General features: G+C 37.8%; 1 protein-coding gene across 10 annotated transcripts in view; it reads right to left on the bottom strand.

Annotated features, from left to right (window-relative positions):
• LOC107678828 (afadin-like) overlaps positions 1–13844 on the bottom strand; it is a 135714-nt gene that overhangs the window by 20103 nt on the left and 101767 nt on the right. For 7 of the 10 annotated variants that reach the window (XM_016474237.1, XM_016474236.1, XM_016474235.1 and 4 more), the window contains 6 exons: positions 13439–13527; positions 11565–11750; positions 8658–9701; positions 5761–5796; positions 2738–2872; positions 65–161 (listed from right to left, as the gene is read on the bottom strand). In XM_016474237.1, coding sequence (XP_016329723.1) covers positions 65–161; positions 2738–2872; positions 5761–5796; positions 8658–9701; positions 11565–11750; positions 13439–13527 — 1587 coding nt within the window. The remainder of the gene's footprint in view (positions 1–64; positions 162–2737; positions 2873–5760; positions 5797–8657; positions 9702–11564; positions 11751–13438; positions 13528–13844) is intronic. The other 3 variants (XM_016474244.1, XM_016474240.1, XM_016474243.1) reach the window with 2 other exon arrangements.

Genomic DNA, 13844 nt, shown 5'->3' on the forward strand with positions numbered 1-13844 from the left:
GTGGCAGGGGTGCTTGCAGGAGAAGGGGGCTGGTAGTCCCGGGGTAGGGGGGGTCTGTACAGACCAGGCTCGTCTGGCGTCAGCAGCTTGCGCTCGGCTTCCTCGTGCTGCCGGCGCCGCTCTGCCTCCAGGCGGGTGTAGTACTCTTCCTCCTGTCTCCTCTGAAGGGGGGAACATGGGAAGAGCTGGTTAGAGCTGCCTATGCTAGCCCGTGCCGCTGCGAGGCCTGGGTCAAAGCTAACGCTGTTCTGGCTAATGGATGCACCAATGTAGTACAGCTACATTGTAGTAGAAGAAATGTGTTTGCTGATATGATGTAATGTGCTTCTGAGTGAATCGAGTAGCTAAAACGGACTCCTGCATGTTGGGGAAAGTAAGCCATTGGTTTTATTTTTAACATGGCTACACTGCAAGCAAGCAACGTCGCAAACTAGACGGAAATCAACAGCGCTGTCTATACTGAAGTGCCGCTTGTAGCATAGAGAGTTTTGTTGATTATAATGCAAGTGGTTTTCGCAAATTCAGTCCACTTTGCAGCTTATTCTGGCCAGGAAATGTCAGGCTGAATGACATGAAAAGCAAACAATCATTTATTTTTTTTTCACACATTCCATTCAGGGTGGTTTTATCTGAAACAGGCCTGTGTGAGGGGGGAGAAAAGGTACAAATTTTAATCAAAATTTAAAATGCATTTATTTATTTTTTAAAGAAATGTGAGCAATCTAAATGTTTGATAAAGTGAATATTCAATAAAACATTTAAATATTTACAAAATGTTAAATTAATATTTTACTATAATTAATAGAATATATGAATCAATGAATGAATCATATTAATATAATTATATGAATTCATATATTAAATGGTCCACAATCATTTCTATAGGAAATGTCATTTTTTGAGTGACATGAAAAGGGACTTTTTTTTGTTTTACTGTTCAATTCAGAGGTGAGTTCATCTGAAATAGTTGATAATAGAAATAGTCTGTTGTCAGGAAAAAGTTGTAAAAAAAACTTTTTTTTTTAAATATGACATTAAAAAATACATTTAATGAAACATTTTATAAAATTTGAGAAACTATACAATTTCTAATGTAATTAAATATTTAATTTAGAATCTTTATTAATCTTTATTAATATAAATATTATTTATCAATATTAATTAATATATTACTATGGTCAGCATCCACTTGTACAGAAAAAAACAACAACATAAAAACAGTGGCAGTGTCTCAAAAACTTCTGTGCGTCAAAAAGTAATTATGTACAGATTACAAACACCTAAAAAACTCCTTTGAAGATTTAAATCCACTGATTAAACGTTCTTTATAAATGCTAATTGTATGAATGCAATCTAGTTTAGTTGCACTGTGCTGCTTGCTTGCAGTGCAAACACTGTGTAAGACTTGACTTCGACTGTAAGCACACCAGATGGTGCTAAAGAGGAACAAGTTACTACAGTTGACAAATACGCTTAGTTCAAACTGGAATAAAACAGAGCTAACTGGAGCGTATGTTACTGTTACAAGCTCCAGTTGAAGGTCTGCTTGGCATTTGGAGAAAAACACCCAGTGGCTGGCTGCTCTGGTCTCTGTGCATGGATACCCTGGGTTAGTATGCGGTGGTGGGAATGTCTCTTATGAGAGCATGTGGAGGCAAAACACACATGAGCTAGTTCAATCTGGGACGGCCTCCACAAAACCCAAGGCGGGCCCATTTCCAACAGCACTTCCAAGCAATGTTGTATGGAATGGCAATGGTCTCCCAACAAAATGCTGGAGTGTTGTGTAAAGATCTGACATGTGACTCTCATGCGTTTCTTAGAAGGGGATGGGGATACATCACAAACACAAGAGAGGAGATGTTGTGAAGACATGCAGTTGGACATCACAAATGGGCTCTAAAATTACCAGTGGTCTGAAAATGACGCACACAGACACAAATAAAACTGGATGGTCACATAGTGGGACAATGTTTTGGTCACATTTTAGATGTATGAATGTAAATTCAGACCACTGGTAAACTGATGACCCGCTGAGGCATTCCAAAAGTCTAACACATGGGCGTTAAACAAACTTAATTTAGCCTCTGACAGTTAACGGATCATTACTAACTCCAAAACTGCTGTTAACCTTATTATTATCAGCACATACAGTACTATATATATATATATATATATATATATATATACATAGATACACATTATTTTAAATTAAGCACAAGGGGCTGTGATCTTGTACAGTCTGACACATTAAATATCAGCTGCTGTCTCCAATCACACCCACTTACCATCCACATGGAAATCGGGTGAAACCTTGAAAAAGCTTGACGTTAGCATGAATAAATAAGGCTGATCACATACGCCTCTATCAGGAAATTATGCCAAAAATCGATTTACTGCATATGGGTACAGATATTGTTTTGGGAATTTGCCCCAAAACAAAAGCAAGAAGATCTCACTATAATTAACCTGACTAATCAATAGCAAGAGAACAGGTCTGGGACATTCAAATCTATCTGCTGTTGTCGTGACTTGCATTTAAGGCCTGGTTGAGTGGACAAAAAAAGGAAAAGATAATCTGCATCTCATAAGAAGTGCTAAAACGTATCTGCAATTTGCATATTACATAAAAACTTATTTCTTGACTTTAAAGTCCTTTGTCATCAAAATCATCTTTATTGCATTTAACTACTTATAGAAGTTCCTAGTTGTCGCTGGTCCGTTCCGATCTCAATACCTTCTCCTCGGTCTCTCGTCTGGCTCTCTCCTCCTCTCTCCAGCGTCTCTCCTCCTCCTGTTTGGCTCGCTCTTCTGCCTCACGCTTACGGATTTCCTCCAACTGCTGTTTCCGTCGTCGCTCCTCGTCCTGCAGCTGAGGTGCACAATGCATAACCAGGGTTAGTCGAAAAACACTGGACCACAGAGATGATGGATTGGACTGACTGCAATTCATGGTCCTAAACATAAATGACTGATCTGAAATTAAAATGATCCTAAATTAAATTTATGACTGTTAGAAATCTAATAACTAATGTTGATGTCAATTTCAACCCTAGTTGTAAAACTACTGATATATTAACCTTAAATGTAAAACTAACCCAGAAAAACGTAAACTTACACTACCATTCAAAAGTTTGGGGTCTGTAAGATTTTGTTTTATTTTTAACAAATTAATACTTTTGTTAAGCAGGGATGCATTAAATTAATCAAAAGTGACAATAAAGAATTTTTTTATTGTTACAAAATAGTTCTATTCTTCAAATAAATGCTGTTCTTTTGAACTTTCTATTCAAAATATCCTGAAAAAATATAGCACTGTTTCAACAAAAACATTAAGCAGCACAACTGTTTTCAACATTGATAATAATAAATGTTTCTTGTTCACCAAATCAGCAAATCATTTCTGAATGACAGAATGATTTCTGAAGGATCATGTGACACTATAGAAAGTGATGTTACTGAAAATTCCGCTTTACCATCACAGGAATAAATCACATTTTAAATTACATTAAAATAGACCAGTTTATTTTAAATTTAAATAATATTCCACAATATTGATGTTTTTACTGTATTTTTGATCAAACATAAACATAAGTAACAAACCCAAAACTTTTGAACAGTAGTGTAAACCTATATTCAAACCTAACATTAAACCCAATATTACATTTAAAAAAATTGAATATTTTAAATGTTTAATTTAATGTTTGATTTTAAAATGGTAACCTAGATTAGACTAGATTAGCAAACAATTTTCAATGGCCAACCTGAGGACTGTAAGTCTTTCTGGTACAAAATCTTATTCAAACTAGCCTGCTGTGGTGATTTGTAAAAATGTGTTCTGTTGAGTTTCTATCACACCAGTAAATTTGTCAATGTGGCCCCTGTGATGAGAGGCATCGTGCACTGCACACCATCACACACAGAATCACATGCACATACACAGCTGCATGCAAAACAACTTACTGACAGAATTGCAACTTGCAACCTTCTTCACATCTACAGAAAATCATTCAAAAGGTAATCCATATACAATTCTCGACAGGTAAGGAAATACAAATCACGGCCATACACCTTTTCCCTCCAAAATCAGAAGGAAGCAGACATAAACAGAGACGTGTCCAGTAGTCAGGATAAGGGAAGAGGAAACCCAGCACAGAAAACCATGGAGAAACGCAGAGTAAATGAACGGCAAAGAGCCAGGGTCAATACAGACACGCAGAGAGCAGTGATGAGTGGAGTAGAGGAAGAAACAGGAATGGTGATCATGGCACAGAAATGAGGCCCACATGCAAGCAAGCTCAGGGCCGGAGAGACCGGGCTGGAAGAAAGCATGCGCCAACCCACTCCTCATGATGACACTGCACTGAAACAATGGCTGCCAAACCAGCAGAGCTTCATCATGTTCTCCAAGAAGAAAAAGAGCTTCCAAAGCTTTCTTTGGAATGCATTTGCTGGTTTTCTAGGAGCAAATGTTCATATTCACAAGGTCGCTGTCCTGTGCACATTTAAAGCTGAAGTGTTTTTATATATATATATATATATATTAAAGGAATAATAAATACAGCATTCATGGCATAATGCCGAGTATCACTAAAATTAGTTTTAACTAGTAGCTCTATTTCAAAAACCTGGGTTACAGTGAGACATTTAAAATGGAAGTGAATGGGGCGTTAAAATGCTGGAAAAAAACATTTAACCTTTTTTGTTAATTTATATCCAATTTTACAATTTTGTTACCATGAAAACAACTCCATGAACCCGAAAGTGATCATAAAAATGAAAAGAACAACTTTACAAATAAAATAATACAGAAGTTTTAACTTAGGAAATGAAGTCACCTTATTAAACTATAAGCTTAATATTCCTGCTTTTAACCAGCATTCATATAAAATGGACTCATTCATTTCTATTGTAAACACATCACTGTAACCCAGATTTTTGCTTTTTAAATAAATATATAAATACATAAACCATATAAGGGATGAATCCAAATTATTTTAAATATCTTAATACTTATCTATCTTAATTATTTAAATAATTAAGATAATTTAAATGTAAGTATTTAAACTATTTTTTAAGAAAATGAGGGGTGACTAAATTATTTTAATTACCTTAAATAAAAAAAAAATTAAGAATTATTATTAAGAAACATGAAGGGTGAGTAACTTTTTTTATATTTTTATTTTTATATACTTTTTCTTATTTTATAATTAAGAATAATTATTTAAATCATTTAAGACAAAGAGATGAGTCTAACTTATTTTAGTTATCTCAATATTTAATCATCTTAATTATTTTAACAATGAAAAATAATTACTTGTATGTAGGCTCATTTCTCTAGAAAGTATCATTTTTTTCAACCTCAACCAATGGCATGAGCTTGAGGTCAGGACTAACTGTTCGCCTGACTAATGGAAGATGGAAACTATTTATTCCATTTGGTGACACTGGCTTAGAAAGTACAAACTTCAGCTTTAAAAATGTATTTTCTGTGATGCCTTTCCTTACAGATCCATTCAGCTCATCTTTACGTTTAGATATTGTTCTAACGCAGCAGTTTTCCAGTGGAGCATAATGAACATCCCAAGATGGAGTCCCCAAGATGGTGTCCCATGCTTGAAAAAGTGGTACATCTCTCTCTAAATAATACCCATGGGTAAAGGAGCTACCACGGCCAAATGAAGAAAGGGAGGTAGTGAACAAGAGGAGACACAGGTGGAGCCGAAACAGGAAGAGAGGCAAAGAGCATAAAGAACATACCAAGTCTAGTACAGAGATTGCTGGAACAGCAGTCTGCTGCAGGAGAAACAAAAACATACAGAGCAACCAAAGGGTTGGGTGAGAGAGAATAAAAAAAGAATTAAGAAATAAAGAAAAGGAGGGGTTTTCGAGAAGATAAAAGTAAAATAAATAAATAAATAAAAAACATTGGCGCAGTGGGCCGGGACGCAGTGATGTGCTGCCAGGAACATTCCAGGGCAGTATGGGTCTGATTAGCGCCAGCGGTCTACTTCCCTTCCACAAACACTTCAGCTGGTGAGGAATTTCCCCATCATTCCACGTCCCCCCCACTGAAGCACTGGCAAGATTTTTCCTTCAAACACACGGGATTGTGTTGACCTTCCCTTAGACGGCTCGACCTGCCAACTCCTCAGAGGTGGAGCGATATCAAAGGCAGCTTCCAGCAGTGTGCTACACACAGCAGACTCTCAGGTGGACGCTATGCTTCGCATTACAGCTGCTATGGCAGGTGTTGGAGGAAAGAACGTTAGTGGGGGCTGAAGTTTGTGCTAGCACTGAAAGACTCAGACTTGGAAAGCACAAGGAAGCTGTTTGGAAATGCTGCACACACGCCAGCCCACCAAGAAGTCAAGAGCCTGAATTAAACTGCACTAAACTCGCATGCTTTGACATTAGAGGCTCATTGCAGACTGTTTTCTGGACACAGATTAAGCCTTTAGTAACTAAAAGGGCTGGGTGATATATCTAATATTTATTTTACATCATCACATTTTTGGAGATATTAAATCAATTGGCAAATTTGAATATTTAACACATTTAGCCATTATGCATCCTAAAAATGACAACAAATCAGTTAATTTGAAAGGTACATTTCAATGATTTGTTAGTCATTACTCAAAAATGTTAAAGTTTTATAAAATATATTATTAAAAGGTTATTCATTCTATATATATATATATATATATATATAATTAATATGTTTTTAATTTTATTATTTCAACAAATGTGCAATAAAATACATTTTTATATTTAATTTTTTAATTTTTATGTATTTTTGGAGTCTAGGTGTGCTGACTTCTTCATTATCAATATTTTTGTGTTATTACAATATTCAGTGATGTGCCTGCTTTTGTTTTCATTTTAATAAATGTGCTATAGAAATAAAATGTGATTATTTTAAAAAAAGTAATTAATTGTATTTACATATTTTTGTATCACCCAACCCTAGTTACTACCAAAATCAATGTTAAATCAAGTGTTAATTCTTCACGAGACTTAATATGTGCCTGAAAAGGCCTTGCATGTAAAAAAAAATATGGTCATGTCTTGTTAGAAACTGTTAGCACATTTCAAATGCTCCTGATTCTGATCCTAAGATGTTGGTTAGCCAGTAGCTACAGCTCAGAAATGATTCCATCGCTGATTTATTTTAGAAGTTAAATGAATATTACATTTTAAATGGCAGATGAGATCAGGAGAGATGTACTGATCTGGACGAGGCAGGTTGATGCTGGTGCAAGCAGTGGAATCGGGTCCAGTGCTTGGCATTGGAAAGCCCTGCTCCTCCCCTCCGTCAGCGCAGCATATATATACAATCAGCAGTGCAGCATGGAAAAGCAATGACAGGCATGTTGCAGGAGCACATGGCAAAACATTCATTATAACAGCGGCGACTAAAGCATCACGCAGAGAATCCCAGGTTTGTTGTTAATGATTCCATCACCAGTCTGTCCTGCTGCTGACTGCGGATTCAAACGTAACGCAAAAGTCTACAAACATAAAAAAAAAAAAAAAAGACCTACACTTGACTTCAATCAGCATTGCAGAAGTTTACAACTAACTTCGATTCCATCTGTGCAGCAACAGGAAAATTCAAGTGTACTCAAGTAGGACTAGTTGTTTTGAAAATCTCCTGAATCTTTTGAGTCTTTCCAAAGCAGTTGAAAAACAAAATTAATACTCAATCGGCTGTGTAAGCGTGGGGAAAAAGTGCATTACCAAACCAATCATCAAGCTAACACTTAAAAGTCAACATGATAGGCATTACAACCCATTTTACTTGATTGTATCCATAAGGATAAGACATATTTGACTGAAAATAGTGGGTGCCACATATCAAAATGCAATCTTGACGTACACTACCATTTAAAATTTTGGGGTTTTAAAGAAATAAATATTTTAGTTCAGCAAGGATGCATTAAATTGATCAAAAGCGACTTTTTTTAAATTTTTTTTACCGATTTTACCGATCAAATAAATGCAGCCTTAGAGAGTATACAGGACTTTTTCCAAGAATAAAAGAAAAGGTGGGGGGGGGGACCAGATCCCAAACTTTTGAACAGTAGTGGATCTCATTTGCTGTAAACTTTATTCAAGGTTCCCACCTCTTTTACCAATGAATTTCTATTATTTTCCAATCAAATATTCCAATCAAATTTTCCTTGTCATTCCTAAATAAGCAAATGCACTCACAGTGCAGTTTTTCCTTACAAAATACTTTGGACCTGAGCATAACTAGGACAATTTAAACATAAACTTAAAGATGACTAAGATGTTTTTAATTTCACTGAATTTTTCTGGCCTGGAAATCACAATTTTAAATGTTTTGTCGTTGGAACCACTGTGTATTGCACTACCATTAAATCTCACATTACAGCAATCAGCAATTAGCAAAAATTGTATATTTTACTATAGCTTAATATGCAGTGACAACTACTATACCATTTGTAGATTAGTTACTGGGTGGTTCCAGATGTGGAATAAGTTTACAAAGACTTTTACGTATAAATCATTCCCAATTAGACCAAAACCTTGCATTAAGAAAGGAAATGTGGGTAGTTTGATTTCATGTTGACTTTTTACTATTTATATCCACACATTAAAATCTAGCTATCCCACTTCCCATGTCTGCTCACCCGTGCTCTCTTCTCAGCCTCCAGTCTCTGCATAATTAGCGTGGTGTCTACATCTTCGTCATCCTCCTCCTCCTCATCCTCCTCGTTCTGCTTGGACTCCTGCAGTCTCTTCTGGAACTGCCACTCCAGCATGAGTTTGCGCAGACGGTCGTTCTCCTCAGCCGTGCGTTCAGGTTTGGCCTGAAGCTCCTGGATCTCCTTGTCTAGAAGGTCCACGATGTGAAGCTGCTGCTGCTTCTCCAGTTTCTCTCGGGCATCCCTCTTCCAGGGGTCGGGCGATAGGCTGTCGCTGGCGGACAGCTCCTCTTTGCTGATGGTGAGGTATTGCAGGTCACGTCTTTCGATGGTGCGTGGCTGCTGCTGGGGCAAGAGGTCACGAATTACTGTGTCCTGTGGCGGCTGGCGGGGAAGGCTGGATAGCTTGTCTGGTCGGGCGAGTTGTGGCAGTTGGGGCAGCTGGACTGGGGGAAGGTACGGTTGGGGCACCTGCATGGGGGGCTGTGGATGTGGCATCTGTTGGTGCTGAGGGGCGGGTGGCAATGGGCCGTGCTGGTTGTTGTGCATGACTGGGCCGGGAGGGTTGCGAATCTGCACCAGCTTCCTCTCCTGGTCTCTTCTCTTCCTCTCTCGCTCCTCTTCAAGCCGGGCTTTTTCCTTCTCATACCAGCGCTGTTGCTCCTCGCGTTTCTTGCGTTCAACCGTGGCTGCAGCGGCTGCTGCCTGTTGCTGTGTAATAGAGGGCGGTGGAGGAAGCGGAAGGCCGGAGTGGGGTGCTATCGGGGTCTTCCAGCGGCCAGGGCCGCTCTTGTGGTTGCCTTGGATCCTGGAGCCGGAAGACGACGAGTAGTTGAGGTGCTCTTGGCTGGAGGTGCTGGACTCCACCGAGGAGGACATCTGGTGGTTCCAGTGCTCCCCACTGCCTCGTTGGTACTCGGCATCACGCTGCTGCTGCTGCTGCAGGTGCAACAGGTCTTCCTGGTGCAGGCGTTCACCTGGGTACCCGCCCGGCATCTCGCACAGCTCCTCCTGAGAGCGCGCCACCCGCTAGCAGGACACAATGACACAGCAGTGAGACTCATATTTATGCAAAAATGTGATATATATGTAACATTAATGTTGCTCATAGCCTTAAGTTAGTAAAGTAATGCATAAAATTTGTTTTGCAGACAAATTTAAATTGGGCCTACATGGGAATTACACATGAAAAAGTAGGCCCAAATTTAATAGATATACCAAAGTAAAACTAGAAAAATAAATATGATAAATGTTATAATCTCAAATGACAAAATGTTAGATTTTTTTTTTTTTTTTTTTTCATTTGAAAAGCACATTTAAAGGATGCTGTCCTTAGGTATGCTCAATATAATTTCAGTTACTAGTTAGATAATGCAAAATTAAACTAAATTAAAAAAATTAAACTAAATAAAAAATAAAATAAAATAAATAAATCTGAAAAAAAAACAACAACTGATAACTGATTTTTGAACAATAACTGATTTTTAAACTGTCATTTTGGCAAAGCATATTAAGGCCAATTCACACCGCACCGACAAACGCCAACAGACTAGTCTGTCGGAGTTTGTTGGATCAGTGTGTTACCCCTGTCGGCGTTTGTTGGCGTTGGTCGGAGTTGGTTTTAACCCGACTGAACATGTTTAATCGGCGTTTGTTGGGTCGTGGAATGTCTGAGCAGTGTGATATGATTTTCCAACAAACGACAACAAACTCTGACGTAATCTGACCTGGCCACGAACCGATGCCATGACAACGAGGCAAGACTGCAAGTAGGTGCTGGGCGCGCTTAGGAAAATAACTTTAAAAATGGCAGGTTTCTGGACAAACCAGAAAGAGGAACAGTTTTTGGATCTTTGGAAGGAGAGGCCAGCTTTATGCGGTGGGTGTGGCCGAGTATACCAACCGCAACGCGAGGGGGAATGCGATCAGATATCGCTACAGCGCTTGGGAAATTTCACAACGGAAATTTATTTGACAATATATTATTATTATAATAAAACTGCCTTACAATATTACCAAAGACATCAATAACAGTATCATTTTGATTGTTGTTACAAGATCATTCATTTCCCCCCCTAGTTAACTCTCCCTGACTTGAAGTCTGTTGGTGTCTGTTGGGGCAGTGTGAACATGACAGTTATTTTTCATAAAATTCTAAATCCAGCGGCCAACGTGTCTGTTGGCGTTTGTCGGTGCGGTGTGAACTGGCCTTTAGAAAGCAACAATATACACTACAGATAAAAAAGCTTGCAGTCTGTATTTTTCTTTTTCTTTTTTTTGATGTTCTTAAAAGAAGTATCTTAGGCTTACGACGTGCTAATCTTAGGCTGCATTTACTTTATCAAAAATATAGTAAAAACGGTAATATTGTGAAATATTACAATTTAATGCAACTGTTTTCTATTTTAATATGTCTTAAACCAATTTACTCCTGTGATGCTAAGCTGAATTTTCAGCAGCCTTTCCTTCAGTCTTCAGTATATTTTCAAGATTCATGATTCATGTTTTTGAGATTCTTTGATGAATATAAACTTCAAAAGAGCAGCATTTATATGAAATATAAATCTTTTGTAACATTATAAAGGTCTTTACTGTCACTTTTGATCAATTTAGTGCATCCTTGCTGAATACAAGTATTAATTTCTTTCAAAATAATCTTACTGATCTCAATTTTTAAAATGGTAGTGTTCATTATAACAATATAGGATACTATACATTATCTTACCAATAAATAAATAAACAAACAAACATTAAATAATGTACAGTTAGTGTGCTAGTGTTGAAAAATACTGTGGTACTGCCAGTGTTTTGAGTCATGATACCACTATGGCACCAGGACACCACACAGCACTCTCTCTTTCTTCACAGCTTTCTCTTCCTAAAAAGGCTAACCTGATTAGCCATGCTGTTGTTCGAGTGGTTATCCATAAGTGGGAGAGGCTCCGGTTCATTGTTTTGCCAGGGCTGGCCAGGGCCCATCCTATCCTGAGATTTGGAGGCTGGGAAGGTGAAGTATTCCCTTGGGTATGTCTGAGTGGGGATGGGATACGCCTCTGGATGGGGAGGAGAGGGCTCCTCCTGTGGGACAAACAGGGTAAAGACAGATTAGTCTGAGCTGTGACAGTCTAGATTAATTTTCCATCTCTTTTTAGAGCATTATTATTGATTACAGAAACTAGTATAAGAGTTTGCATGAACAGAATGTGTATAAATCAAAGAGAATCAAGGAATGTGGATCAAAGACTGATTAGCCAATCAGATGGTGGTTACAGACATGATTAGGATTAATTACAACAAGAACACAACAAAGATTCACGAATTAGTTTTTATTAGGCTTCTATTTGGCTGTGGTTTCAGAAAGAAAAAACATGTTCTGGTGTGTGTTTGGATTTGAGAGTTTCTGGTGATTTGATTAAAACCAGAGGAGGCTTCATTGAAGAAGACCCAACTACATTACAAGAAAGTGCAACACATTTTAGCATTAACTATTCTCATGTGCTTCTGGATATAAAGTAGTAACACATAAAAGAGGTGGCACTACTAACTTATCTACATATTTCAGTGGTGTGTCACTAGCTCAGCAGTTTACAAAATCGTTTAGCTTCTCTAGCAATGAGTAATTTTTCCAATTAACTAGGTAGCATGACAAAACACTACGATTCACTTTAGGGTTGGTTCAAAAGGTTCATTGCAATTTGTTGAGGTCACACAACAGTGTTCCCAGAAGTCCAGTGAAGCAATCTTACGTCCTCTTTTTTCAAACAAAATATATTTTTAGTCAAACACAGCTATTTATGTTTTCAATTCAGTTATAGAGTGTAGGTTGCTGTTATTGTCCTCAAAAATAGCTTCAATATAGCTGAAGTAGCCACTTATTCGCACTTATTCGGAATCGTATGGAATTTATTAAATTCTACGTAAGTATTTCATTGATTTACTAAAAAGAACCAGCTCGTAAGAGTAATTTGCTTAAGAACTTGTTAAACTACACTAGTCATGGTGTATGCTTTGATTCACTAAAAAGAATCAACTCATAAGACTCATCCATTTGGAAAGTGGTTGAACTATACTTTTCATACAGTATTTTTTTTTGAATCGTTAAAAAGAACCAGCTCATAAGAGTAATTTGTTTGTGAATCGATTAAACTACACTGGCCATGCTGTATGATTCTGATTCAGCAAATAAGGAATCAACTCATAAGATTCGTTTGCTTGAGAATCGACGGGACTGTACTTATCACATGGTATGTTTTTAATTAATTAAAAAAATTATCATTTGTTTAGGAACTGGTTAAACTATACTGGTCATGCTGTATGTTTTGATTTGACAAAAAAAGAATCAAGTCATAAGACTCATTTGTTTGGGAATCGGTTGGACTATACTTTTCACATGGTAGGTTTTTAATTTGCCAAGAAGAATCAAGTCAAAAGACTCATTTGTTCAGGAACTGGTTGGACTGTACTTTTCACACTGTACTGTATGTTTCCAACTCATGCCTTGATCTGTACTTTTCATGAGGTATACTTTTGAATCGTTAAAAAAAAACAGCTCATAAGAATCATTTGTACTGGAATCAGTTGACCTTTTTCCACTGATTCACTTAATCCTTTAAAAATGAGTTAGACAACACAGGTTGCACTGTAGAGCCAATGCCAGTGTTGCTAAATAGCAGTGCTAGAAACACTCTTAATTCACTAGGGAAAGAGAGTTTCGGCACACACGTGCAACATTCATCTTAGAGGTGCCGATGATTGTGTGTACTCACATCAGGGCAGAGGTTACCCGTCGAGACCGAAGTGATCTTTCCTGGGGCTCCTGGGTAAACAGGCTTCCCGCCTGGACTCTGGGCCTGGTCTTTGAGGAAAAAAAAGTACACGTTAATATAGGCCTGGGCAATAAAATGGCATCGATATTTATCGACGGTACACCTTCTTCTCAGTGGCGCGCGAGATGCGGTGATGATGTAAGTGACGTTGTTGCATTTGAATGTTTTGTTAGTCTAGCCTACGAGACGCACCGCTACTGTGTTATCAGGGCTGTACAGTGCGACATATATGTCGCACGTGCTATTAAAAAACTGGTCTGTGCGATGAATAAATTTACCACTGTAGCACGCGTGCGATACCGTTTTGCATGTTCATAACACAGCCGCTTAATAGTGTAAGTGAGTT

The sequence above is a fragment of the Sinocyclocheilus anshuiensis genome, unplaced genomic scaffold (assembly GCF_001515605.1).
Source record: "Sinocyclocheilus anshuiensis isolate Anshui unplaced genomic scaffold, SAMN03320099.WGS_v1.1 scaffold1049, whole genome shotgun sequence".
NCBI lineage: Eukaryota > Metazoa > Chordata > Actinopteri > Cypriniformes > Cyprinidae > Sinocyclocheilus > Sinocyclocheilus anshuiensis.